This window comes from Hippopotamus amphibius, chromosome 7, assembly GCF_030028045.1.
Source record: "Hippopotamus amphibius kiboko isolate mHipAmp2 chromosome 7, mHipAmp2.hap2, whole genome shotgun sequence".
In the NCBI taxonomy this organism is placed as follows: domain Eukaryota; kingdom Metazoa; phylum Chordata; class Mammalia; order Artiodactyla; family Hippopotamidae; genus Hippopotamus; species Hippopotamus amphibius.
This window is the reverse complement of record NC_080192.1, coordinates 122,198,034-122,217,067: the sequence shown is the minus strand read 5'-3', so window position 1 is coordinate 122,217,067 and position 19,034 is coordinate 122,198,034. Positions and strand designations below refer to the sequence as shown.

Below are 19,034 nucleotides of genomic sequence, written 5' to 3'. Positions count from 1 at the left end.
GAACCTAGCCAAAGGAGGCACCTTTTATACTTTTTAGACAAAAAAAAAAAAAACTGTGAGGAATTAAAAGGACAAAGAAATTTAGGCTTTAGGCAATTAACTGTGAAAACCTGAAACAGAGTTTGGGCTTGGGGTAGAATAAACTAAAGAAGTAACAAGATTTGTTTATGTAGGCTTCTCAACCTGAATTCCCTATATTGGTCCTTCTATCTCCAGGTGCAGGGAGTGTACTTTTCACATGAGACTTATTTCTTGTTTCCAGTGAGACAGAAATGAGGGTCAGAGTCTCCCTCTTGCATTGCCCTTTTCTTAAGTAACTTTAATTCAAAATAATCAATATGCCATTGTGGTGTATTTTGGGGGTGGCCAGCCCTCAAACCTAGCAGACACTAGCTCAGTTTGGAACGAGAGCATGAAATGAAAATGATAATGGCATACCTCTGATAATTTTCACAGAGAATGTTGACATCCTGTTCTAGTTCCTGGTAGAGGAGGAAACAAAGCACTGACAAAAGGTACTGTCTGCTTAAGAGACAATATTTTAAGAGTTCATATGTCAAAAATTCTGTCCTAAAAATTTTGTTTCTCAAAAAAATTCCCACATTCCCTATGCCAGTAAGTCATTATTTTCTACAAGTTAACAATGTGTGTAAAATCAACACTCTTTACAAACCCAAAAACTTTAATATAACAAAACTAATCAATTGTTTGAAATATCCTTTCTAGAGAACTTAATATATGGTAAAGAAACTAAAAAGCAATTCTCTTATGGGTTTATAATGTGAAAGAAAGTTCTAGCTTGAAGCAGAAAATAAAGTGCATGGTGAAGAAATGTATCATTTGTTTTCTTATATGATCACATATGAAAAGTAATCACATGAAAATCACATATGAAAAGCAACCTACTAACCATACAAATAAATCAAAAATTATATTTGTCAAAAGAATGAAACATATTAAGTATACTGTGGAGTCTGAGGCTAGAAAACAGATTAAAGCAAATGCTAAGGGATGCGTTAATACATTCTAAGATATTTTAAGATATGAAACCTTGACAATTTTATTTCTAATAGGAAACTCCTCTATATACTAAATATATTTAACAGCATAAAGCAAAGAGACGAACACTTACAACTTTCAAGACAGAACTTAAAATCTTTAATGATAAATAAAAGTATGTTAAACTGTCTTCAAGTTCGAACATTTTAGAATGGTAAATGCCAGTTGGAAAATCTAATAAAACAGGTAAAATTAACAAAATGATTATGGCTTTTTAAAATGGTTTCTGCCATCAAAAGAATGTCCTTATCTCAAAAGCAAAGAGGATATTTTTAATGGTAAGCCATGAGTTATTCTTTACTCTAAAAGGCCCAATTGAGTAAGAAAAGGAAATACTATTTCTTTTTACAAACATATATTTATATTTTCAATTCACTTCATTTCAAATGTCTCTCATTCTTAGGAAGAATGGAGAAACAAACAAAAAAGCCCCCTAAAAGATCAGGGCCATTAAGGGATCTTTGCCTAATACACTGTGTAGCAACAGCTACACCTAGTGGCCAGGGATGAGTAGTGACATTTTCCAGCTATAAAGTTATAGGAAAAGGTAAATTCAGAATTAGCTGTTTTTCAACTTAAGGTTTTAGGGTAAGGGTTATCTTTCACTACAAATTATGTTTTAAGGAAACACTTAAGAATCTTTGGGGAACAAAGGCCTCAGTTCATAAGCTTGAAGCAAGCGTTGAGAGTAATTCGGTTAAAAAAAGTGGCTAAAATAAAACTCAAACCACAGAGAGAACATACAGATACTTTATTGCTCACCTTTCACACAAAGCACACCTCCAGCCATTTTCTTTCACAGCTTGACAATATTTACGTGTACAAAAACCCAGCAAGAAGCGTCATGTAGATTTCAGTAACGGTGAGTGTCAAACATCAACTCAGCCAGGCTTTTGTTTTCTGCAGCAATAATAAAGGGCCTCCTGCTCTAAGCAAAAATCTGTCCTCTTACTTGGTAGTGCATTTCTTCCATTACAAAAAAAGTCTCCTGCACAAAGCAAACTAACTTGTATTTGCTGAGCCAGTGGTATTAACTCGTGCATAAAACGAATTTCAGTTTGCTGTTTCTTCTAGCAGATTTCAAGTAAAAATAAGGTTGAAGGAGGAACTTGTTTTGAATGGATGCAGGTCAGTTTGAATTGCTATCATTAACTAAATGCCTACATGTACTATAGGTGCACAACTTAGTTTGCTTTTATAATCTTTACAGATTTTGGCCGTGTTCAAGGTTTTCAGAGTTGAGCATATGGTACAGTATTCCACTGAAAGAATAAGGCTACTGAATGTGCTATCTGCAGAAGAGCTCATTTAATAGGAACTGACCTAAAAGTTCTATCATGAAGCAAATGTTGCATAACCTGCCTGAATAAAAAGCCAATCAGGGCAGAACTGTGCTTGGAAAACAGGCATTAGAATACTTTAAGGAAAACACATATAAATGGATTGTTAATATGAGGAAGGTTTCCTAGTTGTAAATCTAAAAAAACCTAGGAGAATCCTCATTTTTCAAAACCACATATTGAAAACATGAAAACTACTTATTCAAGTAATTTCTTCAGAAAAATATGCATGTTCTGACTGCGGAATTAGTCTACTGGTCAATTAAAGGCAATTTTAATTACCTTTTAAGAAATTCTTCATACAAAGGAGAGATATTATATGTGTTTCTCAAATAAACAGCATTATGTAAGACCATTAAAAAAAAAACAAACCAAAAACCACAAAACCAACAATATTGTATGAAGACCTACAAATGCTTACGCCAAGCAGGAACCTGCCTGTCACCTGTGGTCTCACATTAATTCAAAATCAATGCTGGATTCAGGATTCTGAAACTAAGTTTCTATTACTTGAGCTCTAGCAAAATGTAAGGTTCTGTAGCCTCAACTAGTATAATGTCTTCCCTGTCCAAATCCAGAATGATTATACTGATAACCTCCATGCTGGAAGTGCTGTTCAAACTGTCCCCCTTGGTGATAATTCTGGCTCCCTCTTCCTCCCCAACCTCCTCCCTGGCCTGCCCGTCCACCTCGGCCTCCACGACCACCTCTCCCTCCACGACCACTGCCTCGATCACCGTGATGCCCACCATCTTGGTATCTACTGTCCTGCTGATATCCACCACCCTGGTATCCACTTCCTGTATATGTAGATGTTTGGAAGCCACCATAACCACTGCCCTGATAGCCACCACTGTGGCCACCATGATAGCCACCTGGCTGGAAACCCGAATCTCGATAGCCACCATCTTGGTAGCCACCTCCTCCTCCTCCTCCACTCCCTCCATCTGTCCAGCCTCCTTGATGCTTATTTCCTCTTCCTCCCCCTCGGCCACCATGGTCATAGCCACCACGTCCACCTCTCCCTCCTCCTTGTTCATGACCTCCTCGTCCTCCATATGAGGAATGTTCAAAACCACCTCTCCCTCCTCCGCGGCCTCCTGCTTGCTGCTGGGGGCCATCTTGCCTTTTCTGCCACGGTGGCATCTCCGGGGGTGGAGGTTCAATTTCATTGGGCCTACCTCCTCTGTCAGGTACCCTGCCCATCAACACCTACGGGATAAGAAAGATATTTTAAATTTTAAATTAATTTATTTTATGAACAGAAATAAATGTATTTTAAAGAAAATTAAAGGTACTTTCATCACCTTATTGATGGCACAGGCAGTCTTTTCTCTTATAGAGCCACTGCTTGTCCTTAAAATCTTTGACAAGTCTTGTCTTGCGGCCAAAAGGTGGGCAACAGAAATTGTACTTTTAGGAGATAAGACTGAGCGTTTCGGCTGGTAAACCTTCGCTAATTTTTCTGTCTGACTCTGTGAAAGAAAGTGTTCAAAGACAAATGTCAATTTTCAATATGGCACAGAAACACTGATATTAAATAAGTTGAAGATTTCCAAAATGTCTGATGCTAGCATTTACTAGGCTCCAGATGAGAGAGAAAGTTACATAGTCACCATTGCTCGTACCCAGTGAAGAACTACCTTAGAGAACAGCCGTCAGACTTGCTGATACAACAAGGAATGACTGGCAGGGGGAGGGGGACACGGGATAAAGGGGTTTCCCTTTAGGACTGTGGGACACAAAGATTCCCCATGCCATTGGTCTCAGATCAAACACCTTCATTTTATCTATTTAAATACAAGAATGGAAACCCATTTCAATAATTTTGCTTTTTTAATTTTCCCATCTGCTTACTATGAGATAAAACATGTTAGCTGTGACTAATTTGAACTAATAATGTTAACATGGTATTTCTTGCAAAAGTGATTCCCCATGTAATACTTTCCTCTATTATAAATAATAAGAAAAAGACAGTTTACTTTAACCATTTAGTAGAAGCACATTTAATGCATGTGTAAAGTAAGACCACAGAAGATGAATGAACAAAGGATGTAAAGAGAAAATTCACACAAGAGAAAATAAAGTTCTAACAAACATAACACATGTTTTGTAGACAAGGATCAATAAATGCAAATTCAACTAATTTGGGGAAGCAACAACAATCTCTTACCTATTAAATTTTGGAAGCAACAGTTATAACTACAATACACAGGAAAATAGCACAAGAACAAAAAATAATTGCTTAGTATGTCAGTTATATGCAGGTATTAAAATACTGATCGTAAATGTTTAAATTATATTCTGTGAAAAAATAAGGTGTAAAAAGGTATGTTTACTATGATTATATATGTGGACTAAGTAAGGAAGATAATACTAAAAATGAAAATGGCTATTGTGGTTAAGACAATGACTTTTTATTTTTAAAATTTTTCTTCAATAATTAAAAGGCTAAAGAGATTGCCATTCCATAAGCTTGTCTGAGGAATGTTTCCTGAATGTCTTATATTTCATTTTCTTATAGTCACTACTGTACCCATAATAAGTGCTCAATCAATGTCTGGTGAATAGAAACAAACATGTTTGAGAAATAGTTTCATATGTTTCAAATAAAAGTGATTTAAAATGCAATTTCAGGACTTCCCTGGTGGCGCAGTGGTTAAGAATCCACCTGCCAATGCAGGGGACACAGGTTCAAGCCCTGCTCCGGGAAGATCCCACATGCCGCGGAGCAACTAAGCCCATGTGCCACAACTACTAAGCCTGTGCTCTAGAGCCCAGGAGCCACAACTACTGAAGCCCACACGCCTAGAGGCCGTGCTCTGCAACAAGAGAAGCCACCACAATGAGAAGTCTGCACATCGCAAGGAAGAGTAGCCCCCACTCGCCGCAATGAGAGAAAGCCTGAATGCAGCAGTGAAGACCCAACACAGCCAATAAAAAAAAAAAAAAATGCAATTTCAAAGTGAGATATAAATACATAACTTCATTATATGAAACAGAAGTTTGTGTTGTACATATCAAAGTAATTTCTATAGTTTTTTGAAACAAAGTTTCAAAGTGAGATATTATTTGTATAGTCCTTATCATCTCCAATATATTTATGTACTTTGTAGGATCATTGTGTATTATAGTTCCAAAGGGTCTTAAATATCACCTAGATTGAACATGGCATTTTAAAGATGTTAAAAGTCAGCAAACAGAAACTCAGACACATGGCATCAGGACCCCAGAAGTAAAGTCCATTAATGGCAGTGTCAAGACCAGAACTGTAGGGCTAACGCCTTGGATCAATGTACACCCACTAATCATTACATGCTTTTCTAGCTGAGAGTTGCAGGTTTTTGTTTTTGAAGTATATATGCTATGCCGAGAGTGAAATGACTGTTTTTATCAAAGATAATTTAAGAAAGGACTGGTATTTCCTCAACAACGGTCCCAGAAAAGAACAATTTATTCCTCGTGTTACTACTGACTTACTGTGAGAGCTTAGACACAACCTTCCATTTACCTGGGTCTCCATGCTTTTAGTTGCAAAATAAGAGGAGTTAAGAATGATCTCTAAGACCCCTTTCCAACACTAAGATATTGTAACTCAATAAATATCTACCCCATCAATTTAGCGGCTAAATAAGACTAGGCTATGGTTTAAAGATTTTAGGTGAAACTAACATATTAGGAAGATAATTGGAGAACTAAATAAAAACATTTTCTCAGTCAATTGAAGTTCAGAGAAAAATCTACTTTAAAATATGAATGCACTATTAAAGGAACATCTAATACTAACATATTTGGACCAATCTCCACATATATTCAAGAATTAGTTTTCTTTCAGGGTTCTAAGAAGGTCATATTAATCAACTGTGCCAATTAATTACCACTTACTGATAAAATAGTAGATATTTAATAAATACCTGTTGAATAACCCAAATCTTTTCCTGGATTATTTTATTTAAGTTGAAATAAAACAAAGTCCTACCAGATTCCCCAGTTCTCTATAAATGGATCACAATATTTGGTCCTCCAAAACCAGTACTTCTAATGTAATTTATTTAATTAGCAAGTGAAATTATTAGCTTAAAGTACAATAAACAATTTCTAAATTTATTATTTTTAGTAATTTTCAGATACTTCCTCTTTCTCTCTCACAAATGGGTACTTCCAGTAGGGTTTATAACATCCAGCTTTGTTGAAAAATATTTTTAAAACATTGAAAAATAAATGTTTTCATTACTGCTGAATGGCTGAAAGAATTGCTATTCAGTAACTCACTAAAAGAAAAATTCCTATGTGTGTCTGCTATGTACTTCTCTTATAGTCTCTACTGTTTCTAAACTGTGCTAGGAATGTTTAAGGATCATGTCTATAAATACTCTGTTCTTTTAAGTGATATAATGTGTACCTTAGCTCTGTCAGACCAGCCAAAAGACTGGACAGTGACATCCAAACGTTTTATTAGCAGCTTTCTCCGAACTTCATATTCATTGGCTACGGCTTGGTTAATTGCTTCTATCTTTTCCTGAAACAAAATTAAAAAGACCAGTTAGAATTTAAATCTGCTTGACCCCCTATTCCAAAAGGGCAGAAACTGTATCTGTTTCATTCACAACTGAATCCCCAGCAATCAGCACAAAATGAATTAGGTTATTTAATAAACAGAATAAGAAGTTATAATAAACTAATGAAATGACAGGCATAACAATATTGTCTCAAAACATAATAAAGAATATGTAAAGTACAAAATTCTCATTTAGTTTTCCTATAATTCACTGTGTGAAGCTCAGCCCAGTGAAGTTTTTGGCTTGAAGGCAACCCATTTGGCAATTAGAAACATGCATCATACCGAACTTCAATTTAATCAGCTGTGTGAAATATTTACAAATTATGAAAGAAGTGCTTCTAATCTTACATAAATAAAATTATCTTGGATAACCCTTAAGGTTCACAAAAATGATTCTAAGGATGTCCACCTAGGAAACTACATATTAGAAAATATAACTTCAAAAGCACAAACATAAATATCCTGAGATAGGTAGATGGCTCCTTACAGAGTTTACTCAGGATGATCACTACTCACCCAGTGGGCCGGTCCCATTGGCTTCTTCAATAAAGGCTTTCCCACATGATTAGGTGGAACTTTTGCTAATGTTTCCTTTAACTGACACAAAAACATAAATGAATGAATAAACAAATCTAAAAGTAAAACACATCCTCCTTATCTTCCCAATTCCCATCATATCCTGCCATCAAAAGAAGATTCCTGACAGAGGCAAAGGTGGAGGATGTTTTGAAATGTACAAGACCCACAAGATAGACACTCACTTGACCCACTCCTCACGTGTCTATGGAAGCATGAGTCCTTCACTGCACCTAGAACAGTGCCTGACAACAGTGGGCACTCAATGTGTATTTGCTGAATGAATGAATGAACACACAGAAAAATATGGACTATGGATACACTGCTGCTCCCCTATAGAGTTCAGCCAAATTTGTGCATCATGGCGTCCATTTACCCCATAATGCAAATGTACCAATTCTTAAGAGTCCAGCAGATATGCATACAGAGAATAACTCTGCTATAACAAATATCATTCTCTTCTGTTCATTAATTTTTTAACTAAAATTTCTTGTTCCTAGTTAATTATATAACTTAACTGTTGATAACGTGTGGTATAAAAATAATTTTGACTTATTTTCACATACTAGATTATATCAGCAGTTAACATATCTAGTTTGCCAATCGAAACATGTAAGACTACAAGTGACTGGATTAAAATCCCAAAACATTTACATCCTTTTCTGTCCAGTCAGTGGGGAGAATGGTGGTAACATTTAATGATAAAGACCTTAAAATTAATTGCATCAAAGTTCAAGGATAAAATACTTTTAAATGGACTTAAATCCTAATTCTTTTTACATTATTTCTAGCTTATTTCAGTTTATAAATCAAAGTGCAAAGTTTTCTTTTTGAAAACGAAATAAGCTAACATGTTAAAAAAAAAACAAAAACAAACAGTAAAATACCAATTTCTCTCGAAGGTATCTAGGATTTAAAACCCAAAACTCATGTAGTAACAATCAATAATATGTACATTAGGTTCCCATTAAGAGAAATTAACTTGCTTCATTTCAAACAACTATAGGACTATGCCTTTAATACACTACAATCTGGTACTAAAGGTCTTACTTTTTTTTCAATCCCGCTGAAGAATTGGAACATAGTTATATTGGCTGGAGGTTTGGACATTCCTAGAGCAATACATATGCCTTTCAACTCTTGAAAGACCTCACTACCGCCTCCTTCTTGAGCTTTTTTTGGAGGAGTATTCACACAGAGCATTCTGGCAGCTTCTAGTTCTGAGATGAGGTATGCTGAAGTAAACAAAATAAGATTTCAAAATGAGATACAGCTACAATTAATAGTCATAAGTCTGGAGTCACAACTCTATAGACCTAATGATATGTAACTTTTAAAGCTGCAAGAATGGATAAAAACAAGAAAGGAAAACCATTTTTACCTGCAAATGACGTAACAAATAAACTGGTTCTGTAATTCAGTATTTAACCAATATATGTTTAAAGACTGATTTAAAAGCAAGCGATTCTTCTTTGAAACCAAAGGATCAAGGTAGATCACATCTTAAAATCTGGATTCTTGCATTTCACTATTAAGGAACCTCCAGAACAGGGGCTGGCATCTGTTAACAAATTTGCAAAAGGTGGCAGGTGGCCAATTTTCAGCAACAGTTAAAAAGGTTATCATGTTTTTTTTTACTTCTCACAACTGATATACACCAGTGATATAACTATCCTGCCCTCTTACCTTCCAATACTCAAGTAGTCTGTTTAAGACTGGAGTTGAAAGAACATTTTTAAGCAGTCAAAGTTTCACTTAAAAGAGAAGGGGGAAGGCACTAAATTTCCTAACATTCCTTTTTCATGGTCTCTAGTAGCCTAAGGTCACCCTCTGGCTGTTCACAGAAAACCTCTTCCATCTATATTCTTCTCAATATTCCCTTCCCTCATATGTTCCTCATTCTCACTCCCTCCCCTGGGGGGGGGGGGGAACCAAAAAACAAAACCCCAAAACTTCTAATCATTTCTGGGCAGAGTCCTTTCATATCAATATCATTCCCTTGTGTGTCGCTTGCAGCCAGGTATAATGAGGGCTGCAATCTGCTTCAGGTAATTCCGTTGAGGGTATAAATATTCAATCTTATTCCTTTAACGTTCCCAAGGACATTTAAATTTTTATAAAAGATGTTTAATAATCCTTTGGATCTCAGGATTTCAGGTTAAGTGACAAAGTGAGAACCTTCTAACAACATTAGGAAGATAGTTTTGGAAAAAGACATTTTCTGGGCGCTTAAAAGCCCTATTATAAGTATAAAAGAATGACCAGTTTGACTATTTCATTTCCCACACCCAAGGTGTAATGTGAGAAGTACAAGGGTCATAATTTTGGCAGACCATTTCCAAAAAGCTGCCAAATCCTATTCTAGAATAAACACAACTAAGTTTCTGGAGCAGTCATTCTAAATGGGTTTGATAAAATCTTAACATGTTCCATATAGCAAACTGTATGAGTTAAAAGATCTGAACAGTAAAACCCCACTGTCATGAAAATAATCAACTGTTCTTGCGAATAAGGTTTTACTGGAACACTGCCACACTCTGATTTATTTACATATCATCTATGGCTGCCTACATGCTACAACAGTGGAGTTAAGTAGTTATGACAGGGACCTCACAGCCCATGAAGCTGAAAATATTTACTATCTGTCCCTTTAAGAAAAAGTTGGCCAACCCTTGCTCTAGAAAATCATATATTATATGATTTAATAAACTGGTCTCTCAACTGGGGGCAACATAGCTCAGGCAGTCACAAAATTAGTTTACCAACACAATTACCATCAAAAAACATTAACTGTAACTGATGTGTTCAGAGTACCAGGAAAGGCACTGGAGATTTAGTACACAACAAACAAAAAAGATCTTTATTGACAATCTAGTCAGGAATAAAGAACATATGCATACAAAGATATCTGACTTATTATACCTAATGGAAATATCCTGACAACCACAAAGGCCAATGAACAGCCCCAACAGTTCTTAACCTGACACATGGGAGTTTTTTGGCCACTAGAGACTATTAGAGAAGACTATTCTATTTTACTAACAATTCTAATGAGGTTGGTTTATTTTCCCCCTCAGAACACAACATATTAAAAGATTCAAATCAGTAAGGTAAGGGTGCTGGAAGAAGCAAGTAAAATTATAGCATTGAGATATGACAACTGATACTTGGAAAGATGAGAAATATTTATACAGTGTGAATAGAGAATGAGTACATGTACATAAATGCATACTAGCATGAGAGAATACAAACTGGGGAATATTTTCGGAAGGGGAAAGAGCAGAGGCAAAGATAAAGAGGAGGAAGGGAGCAGTGTATATGTATGTATGAAGAATTCCAAGAGCAGAGTAACCTTTAGTTGATTTAATCATTTAGCTGAGGAGCAAACAGTTGTATATTCTTGAAGAGCTTTTGAGGTGATAGCACATTAAAATATAATTATGACCCTGAGTCCAAAATAATAATGTTCAGAACAGTCTGGTTAAGAAGAGGGAAGAGTTAAAGGCATTTTTATAAATATTTATATTCCGAGTGATTTCTGGAAGTAATCAGCACCAAAAAGACCAAACTCTGTGCTCTTTGGAAGCATTAGCTATTCAGGATCATTACTGAGCTTTCCACACAGCTGTTGTCTTCCTATGTAAGATAACATATTCTAAGTGCCAAATATCAGGTATTAGTAAGGATAAGCAGTGCTACAAAGGAAGATTCAGTGAGTATACTGTGGCTGAGCCAGTTGTTGAAATTATACAACTTGAAGGATAACGCATAAGAACTATATGCAGCAATATCAGTACCTAAAGCAATATCTAACGTTATATGTCTATCCCCCGCCCCCATACCCACCCAGTAGCAATCATCTGACAAAGGGGAAGTTAAGGAAGTGATTTTGGAATACCTTAGTTCCTAAGTATAATGGCTATGAACACACCTTTTTTTTCCTTTTTAACCGAACCTTCAAAATTGGAGTTACCTCGTTTTTCAGAAGCCGAAGTTCAGTTGTAAAGACAAACATTTAAAAGATCCTCTGAATTGTGTTTGTCATAATAAGAACTATAATAGTCATTAACCAAAGTTTAATATAAATGTGTCTCAGAATGCTACAAAAATTCTGAGTTTAAGACTACTGGTGGTGTTTACTGGAGATTTTATGTAAGGCAAGAAAAATTTTGAGTCTACTTACTGTTTCTCAGGGTGAAGAGAGAAATAGTAGTTAGTACATTTAAAAAACATGAAGGAAACAATTTTTCATAAAAATTTACTTCCCAGAATGATCAGTAAGTACAGGAACAATCCAAACAGTATTCCAAAAATGTTTACATTGTAATTTGACATCTTTACAAACAAAATCAAAATCCCCAATTACCCAGCCATGAAGAAATATCAACAAGACAAAATACTTTAAATAATTACATTTATCATTTACTGTGCCTAGAATGGTTATCATCCTCAAATAAATTAATTTTTTAAAAAAATCTTCATTATTCCCATATCTTCCTAGTTTATTTTAAAGTGTGCTTTTAGTATAGAACTCTAAGGTTTGGTGATCACACACTTGGATAACCCTCCAGCACTACCCTTGGTCATGTTAGGTGAAGCACAGCTGGCTTAGCACCACACCAAATTTAAACCACAGAAGAACAGCAATTACAAAATGACACTGCTACCAGCGCGTGAACCCATCATTAGCTTCTTAGTTAGAAATTTAGCAAAGTTTTCTTTAAACCTGTTGATTAGCCATGGAAACACAAATAGAAAATAATGGCTACATTCTAGTAGCCATGAACTTACTGAGCAAAAGGAGGCAGTTCTTCTGAACGAGAAGGCGCTTGGTCACATCCCCAGATGTCAGTGAAAGATATGGACAGTTCATCTCCCCTAGTAGCCCACTCACCTCAAGCTGGAATTCTTCAGCTTCACTTGGGCCTTTTAAGAATTAAAATAATCTTATTTAATAAAAATTATTGCTTTCCCCATTGGCATAATTATATATAAATTGAAAATTTTAATAGGATTCTCCTAACACAAGTTCCTTTCTCTTCTAGTTCATCCATTCTCACACCACTGCCAATTTGCTTCCTTAAACAGTTTTCATTAGATTATTGCCTTGTTTGAGAACCTTTAATGGCTTCCTAATTTCTACCTCATCCAATCTAATTTTTTCTATTTGTCTTTAAAGATTCTTCTTAATCTCTCTGCTTGCCCTTCCCAGTATATTGTTAGTAGTTCCTACTATATGTATATAGCAGTTACCTACAACCTCCGCAATTATTCCCCTCTATTTGTACCAGGCTGGTCTCCTCACTGTACCAGGAATGGTGAGTCTCATTTCTACTTCCGTGTTTTCACTTAAGTGACTCCCTGTGATTGATATGCCCTCTACTCTCTCCTCCTCTATCAAACCTCACCTATCCATCAAAGCCCAGTGGTCTTGCTCCTTGATGAAACATTCCCCAGGGCCTGCTGCACTCACTGATTTCCTTCCCCTGTGAATCACAAAGTGAAACATTTAACTATTGTTCTAATCTCTGGTTGTTTCAGTTGTGCCTAAAATTCCCACTTAGGCTACATTTGAAGATGGCAAACATGATTTGCATTTCTGTATTCTCATAATGTGTCAAGTACAGTGTTTAGGTGCTCTTTCTTCCTTACTATTTTGATAGTTCTCTATCCAATATCACAAAGGGGTAAAATTTAACTAACAAACTTTGAGAGAGTCACCTGATTTGAGTCCATTTTCTCACGTATAAAATGGCAAGAATGTATTATCAATGTTTTGCAACCTGTGTTCTGTGAACTCCAGTTCCAAAGAACTCTTAGAGGCACATGGGAGGAGACAGCTGTGCTCAAAGTATTCTCTCTCAACTTCAACTAGAACTGCCACACTTTTTACCTGTTTTATACTGACTTCTACAAGATGTTTTCGTTTGAACAACGGGGCTCCTGGTCATAAACGGTGTTTTCAAAGGCACCTACAGGGGCTTCCTAGGTGGCGCAGAGGTTAAGAATCTGCCTGCCAATGCAGGGGACACGGGTTCAAGCCCTGACCCAGGAAGATACCACATGCCACGGAGCAACTAAGCCCGTGTGTCACAACTATTGAGCCTGCACTTTAGAGCCCATGAGCCACAACTATTGAGCCCATGAGCCACAACTATTGAGCCCATGCCGCAACTACTGAAGCCCATGCGCCTAGAGCCTGTGCTCTGCAACGAGAGGCCACCACAATGAGAAGCCCGTGCACCACAACAAAGAGTAGCCCCTGCTCGCCGCAACTAGAGAAAGCCTGTGTGCAGCAACGAAGACCCAGCACAGCCAATAAATAAATAAACTTATTAAAAAAAAAAAAAAAAAAAAAAAAACACCTACAATCTCTGAAATGTTAGGTCAAGAGGCAGCATCAAGAACACTGGCTCCCAAACTTGACTGCTGGGGACTGAAACCTGCATCACTTACTGCTTGTGTGACCTCAGGCAATGTACTTAACCTTTGTGCTTCCTTGTTTAATGCATAAAAAAATAATAAAAGCTGGCAACGCTACCAGGGTTTTAAGTGCATTAACACTTGTAAAGTGCTTAGAATAGGGCTAGTGTTCAGTAAGTGGTAAACTTCTGCTCCTACTGTTATACTACACTCTCCTTAATAATTAGAAATGGATGCAACTGATGTATACGTATTAAATATACTAAATATGCAAGAGTGAGCTCTCTGAAATGGGATTCTTTGGGGGAAAAAATGGGATTATGTGTATAGTTCTCCATAAGAGTGGATTAGCAGGTGGGCATTTTTCTTTGTCTCCTGTTATGGGTTTACCTATAATAGGAGCGAACAAAGTTGTGGAGTTGTCAAATTCCAAGCTTTTGTCTCCTTCACAGCATCAAAACTAGTGCTAAAGCAGTAATAAAATTGGCAAATATAAAACAGCTCTCAATACCATAAATCTGATGGTGCTGGATCTAGTTTTCATGCACCTAGTGATACATTCCTATGATACAGAAAGCTTCTTAATAAAGTGTTCTTTTCTTAATAAAGTGTTCTTTCTCCCCATGTATAACAGAATTATAATTCATTTACTTTACATGCTATATGTGCTTATGAAATTTGGCAGTCCTCAAAGAAAAACACCCCAATTTCTAGTTCTGGCCACCAACTTAAGATCTCACAATTTTTCACAAAGAATAAAAAGTTCATATGTACTTGTCTCCACTTTTCTGTATCTCAGTAATAGGGTCTTTTCAACTTCCACAAATTTTTAACAGTTGTATGACTACATTCCAGTTTTTCAACTTCAGAATCACCTTATCTCCAAAAATAATGGAGGAAAAAAAAGCATTTGGTTTCTTTACAAAATTTTTTTTACATTTACAAAGAACCTGAAATTTCAGCTGCAGTACGGATGATATTCACTTGACAGTACAAACTTTATTTTTACATTTTGCACCTAAAACTGAATGTTTACTTACTGTTAGTTGCTTGCACATTTTCCTCTAGTTTACAGAGCACTCTTAATTCAGACACCAACCAAGCACAGAGTTTGGTAAACTCAGGGGAACTGGCTCCAGCAGAGACTGCCTGAGACAGAGCGCCATCTTCTAACAATGGACCCTTGTAACTGGTGAGTAAGAAATTATACTTCAGAAGAATATAAAATCACATCTAATACATTACAGATACAATATATTTACATTTTATTTGTATAATTAAGCAATGGTCTAACAAAGATAAGTTACAATGACCAACCTCTAAACTTGCAAATATAAACTAAACCATTAGAAAAACAAGCTAATCCCTTCAAAGTATGTGAATATTGAATAGAATCACATGTACTAAATTATGTCAACCTTTACAGAGAGCTCTCATTGTACAAAGGCTTATTTTCTTTAGCTGAATTCATATTAAAACTAGATTATAAATGATAACAAATTACACGTTTACTATTTCAGAAATAAGACTTAGGTTATATTTTCTGGAAAATTTTCCAGAAATTAGATTAGGTTTTTAATGACTTTCTTTAAAAGAAAAAACTTTACAATTATTTATTTATTTCCTTCATCTACATTTAAAGATAGTTAAGATTAGTAAGATATACTAGCACCAGATAAATGTGAAGATTAATTTAATAATTGCTGGCCAGTTGATGTTTGGGTGAACTGGTGCAACTGAATCCCAATCTTTTGTAAGTGATTCAAACGTAATTTAAAAAAAATTATTAAATGTTCAAACATTCATAAAAGACAATAGTAACAATGAACTTCAATCTAGAAAATAGCTAGAATTAAACATTTTGTCATTCTCAAAGTAATTTTAAAATATATATTCTTCAGAAGGTTATTTTATCTTCTTTTAAATGTAATATTGATAAAAACACTTAAGTATGATACATTAAATATGCTTAAAATAATTTGATATTTAGAGGTATAGAGATGTTAGAGAAATGACAACAGTCCATCCTTTTAAAATATAATTATGTTTACATATTTAATGGTACAGAAAAAATCTTACACAGAAAATGAGATTATATATAGCCTGGCATCTAAATTCAAAACCACATATTAGACATTGAAATAAAAAAAAACTAGGCCTAGAAATTTCTTCCTGTGTTACACATTTAAACATTTATTCTACAAGTAATTACTGAATTCCTAATAATGGTCATTTATTTCTAATATTTCACAGTAAATCCCTGAAAAGCATGTCATTCAACTAAGGCTAAATGTTAATGATTGAATGCCACCAAACCAAGCAGTTTTGGGTTAAAATTTATAGCCAAGTTTTCAGAATATCCCATGGTTTACATTAGGACCCATCTCCATGATTTATTTAACTAGAGTTATTATAGTAACAATGACTTGTATAGTATCCAAAAGAAGAAAAACATAGTTAACAGAGGATAAAAGAGAACAATAATGGGAAGAAATGGCATCTATCATCATTTGTTAAGGGACCTCTATCCATATAGAGTGACTACATTTAAATAGTTTACCTCCATCCTCCCTCTACTCCTCCTTCAACACTAATCTTAAGTGTCACTTCTAGGAAGTTTAGGACTTGTTTCCTTTCCCAGTTTTCCTTCCTAATTTCCTTTCCTTTTCCTGGCCTTCCTCACAGCATATTTTCACAGTGCTAACTTCTCTTCCACCTCACCCTGTACCCTTAAGTGCTCAGACCAACCCTGTCGAGAGAACAAGTGTTCCTCAAAAATGTTTCCTGAATGGTTTCATGCGTGAAATTCAGCAATTTAGTCTGAGAGGTCCACCAAAAAGACTATTTTGCTTATCATATATTAACATATACATGCAGAATATAGAAAAATGGTACAAATCAACGGGTTTGCAAGGCGGAAATAGAGACCCAGATGTAGAGAACAAACATATGGACACCAAGTGGGGAAAGCGGGGAGGGTTGGGGGGGGAATGAATTGGGGGATTGGAATACCAAATTGTACACTCTAAATATATGCAGTTTATTGTCTGTTAACTGTATCTCAAAAATTCTTAAAAAAAAAAAGACTATTTTGCTGAATGTGACTTTTACTTAGGCTCTCATCAAAGAAATAAGTCGCCTAAAGTCTGGAATATTCATGAAAATTCGGAGCAAGTTCCAAAAAAAGAACAAATGATAATTCACGTTGACAAAAAAGATGATAAGCACTACCATTTCCTTTCGTTAAAGTCTATTCCCGGGCAAGTTACTTAAATGGGCAGATTCTGGGAACCCAAGATATCCTTTCCTAAAGAAGAAAGATTTCCCCCAAAGGTTTCCATAGCATGGAAACACCTAGGGAAAGGTTTTGATAAGGGACTTGTTACTTTATAAATAGTTACCTACATCTGTTTTTCTCTTTCTTTTTTTTTTTTTTTTTTTATGATACCGTACCTATAGACAAATACTTAATCATACAGTTTGTTTCTGGAAGCACATTTAGCCCAAGAAACTCTAAGTTCTCAAGTTTTAACAGAGTACACTGATCTGGGTGACCCAGTGAGATAAGAAGCCCTGTTTCCAGCTTCTAGATACTGAAGAATTATGGTTGGGTAACTATCAGGAGGAGAGACAAGATGCACAACAAACGGGCAGGAACTTGGTGGGTGAAGATACCCCTAAGGATAAGGGCTGATGGTGGCTCAATGAAGGAGTGTCAGGAGTCAAGGGAAACTGCCAGTGGTTCCCATGAAGGTGGTGACAGGTTAGGAGCACAAGTGAGCGGGTGGGCGGAACGGATGCAGCGCACGGACTTGTGGCTGAGGGAAACCTGGGCGCATGCAGACATGACTGGGCAAAGGAGATTTTTCTTTGAGAGACGCGGGGTGGGGTAGGAGCAGGGGCTCAAGCGAGGAGCAGGAAGTTTGGAGGACAAGTAGGCAAAGGGAGAATCAACTCTGGCAACCTCCAGAGTGAGGGGGGAGGGCGGGAGGATGGGGAGCAAGGAGAGGAGCTCGGGGAGGGTGGCGGCGAGAACCAGAACCCAGACAATGACACGCATGACTGACAAACGCTGCGGGTAGCTCGGCTGCAGGGAGCACAGGGCGGGCCTAGGGGCGTCGCAGCTGGAGGGCCCCGACCCGGCAGGGCAGGCAGTGGACACTGGGGTCCCGGAGCTACGGAGAGGCGACAGCCAGGAGCCACGGGGTGCGGCGTGGAGAGGCAGGTGTCTCTGACTGGGGCGGAGGGGGAGTTCCCGGGGGGCCGGCAGCGTGGGCTCTGCGAGACCCGTGCTCTGGCAGTCTTACCCGAGATCTTCCAACGACTCCAAGATGTCAGTCTCCATGAGGTCACACTCCATGCTACTGTGGTATTCAAATTTCCGAGTCGTCAGGCTCCCCTCTTCGCCGGCAACGCGTAAACTCGCGCATGCGCGGCCTCCCCGGAACTTCCAAATCGACAGCTGGCGCCTCAGCGCCTGCACTGCGCATGTCTGGAGCCTGCGCAAGAAACTTTGTCCCGCCTGCCGCCCCGCCCCGAACGGCTAAAGGATGGACAGGAGAAACCGTTTGCACATGCGTATTACTGATATTGAAGCCGGCGTCCCCAAGAAGGGCAGGAGGACTGGCTGCGTGGCAGCTGGGCGTGGGGACTAGACGAGGCGGGGAACGCTCGCACCTCCTAATTGGGTGTACGCATGTGCGAATCTTGGGGCGAGGCGGGCGGGGGAGGATCGTTGGGGGTGGGGGTGGATCGTTGGGGGTGGGGGTTCTCAAGACTTGGGTGGGTGCTGGCTATGTAACTGGGTCTGTGGATCTCAGAGGGTCACCCGAGTGTGTGTCTGCAGCTTGCTGGCATGTTCTAGCTTTAGCTGTGGGTCGTGGAGAAAGAGGGAATTCGTGCGCTCCGGTCTCCTTCCTTTGCACAGGGGTAGACGGGACAAGTGCCGAGAATGGCAGATAACATGCCATTGGGTTTCCTTGTGGCTGCAGTAGCTGTATTTCAGGGTTAGGGAGGAGTCAGCTTTCCCTTGACACGGATGTACTCCAAAAGTTGTTTCATTCCCTCCCTTTACA

The 19,034-nt window shown here is 37.5% G+C and overlaps 1 protein-coding gene across 1 annotated transcript; it reads right to left on the bottom strand.

Annotated features, from left to right (window-relative positions):
- Positions 1-1,795: 1,795 nt before the first annotated feature.
- FAM98A (family with sequence similarity 98 member A) lies at positions 1,796-18,405 on the bottom strand. Its single transcript, XM_057742512.1, has 8 exons — positions 18,267-18,405; positions 15,000-15,148; positions 12,328-12,462; positions 8,587-8,771; positions 7,477-7,557; positions 6,802-6,918; positions 3,707-3,874; positions 1,796-3,611 (listed from the first exon to the last, which is right to left on the bottom strand). Exons 1-8 carry the CDS (start codon positions 18,317-18,319, stop codon positions 2,943-2,945), a joined length of 1,557 nt encoding a protein of 518 aa, XP_057598495.1. The 5' UTR covers positions 18,320-18,405; the 3' UTR covers positions 1,796-2,942.
- Between the last annotated feature and the right edge of the window lie 629 nt (positions 18,406-19,034).

Coding starts and splice junctions, on each gene's coding strand:
- FAM98A (XM_057742512.1), bottom strand. CDS start 18,319: ATGGAGTGTGACCTCATGGAGACTGACATCTTGGAGTCGTTGGAAGAT. Junction 7,558..8,586: donor TCAGCGGGATTGAAAAAAAA/GTAAGACCTTTA, acceptor TTTTTGTGTCAG/TTAAAGGAAACATTAGCAAA. Junction 3,875..6,801: donor GCTGGTCTGACAGAGCTAAG/GTACACATTATA, acceptor TTTCTTTCACAG/AGTCAGACAGAAAAATTAGC.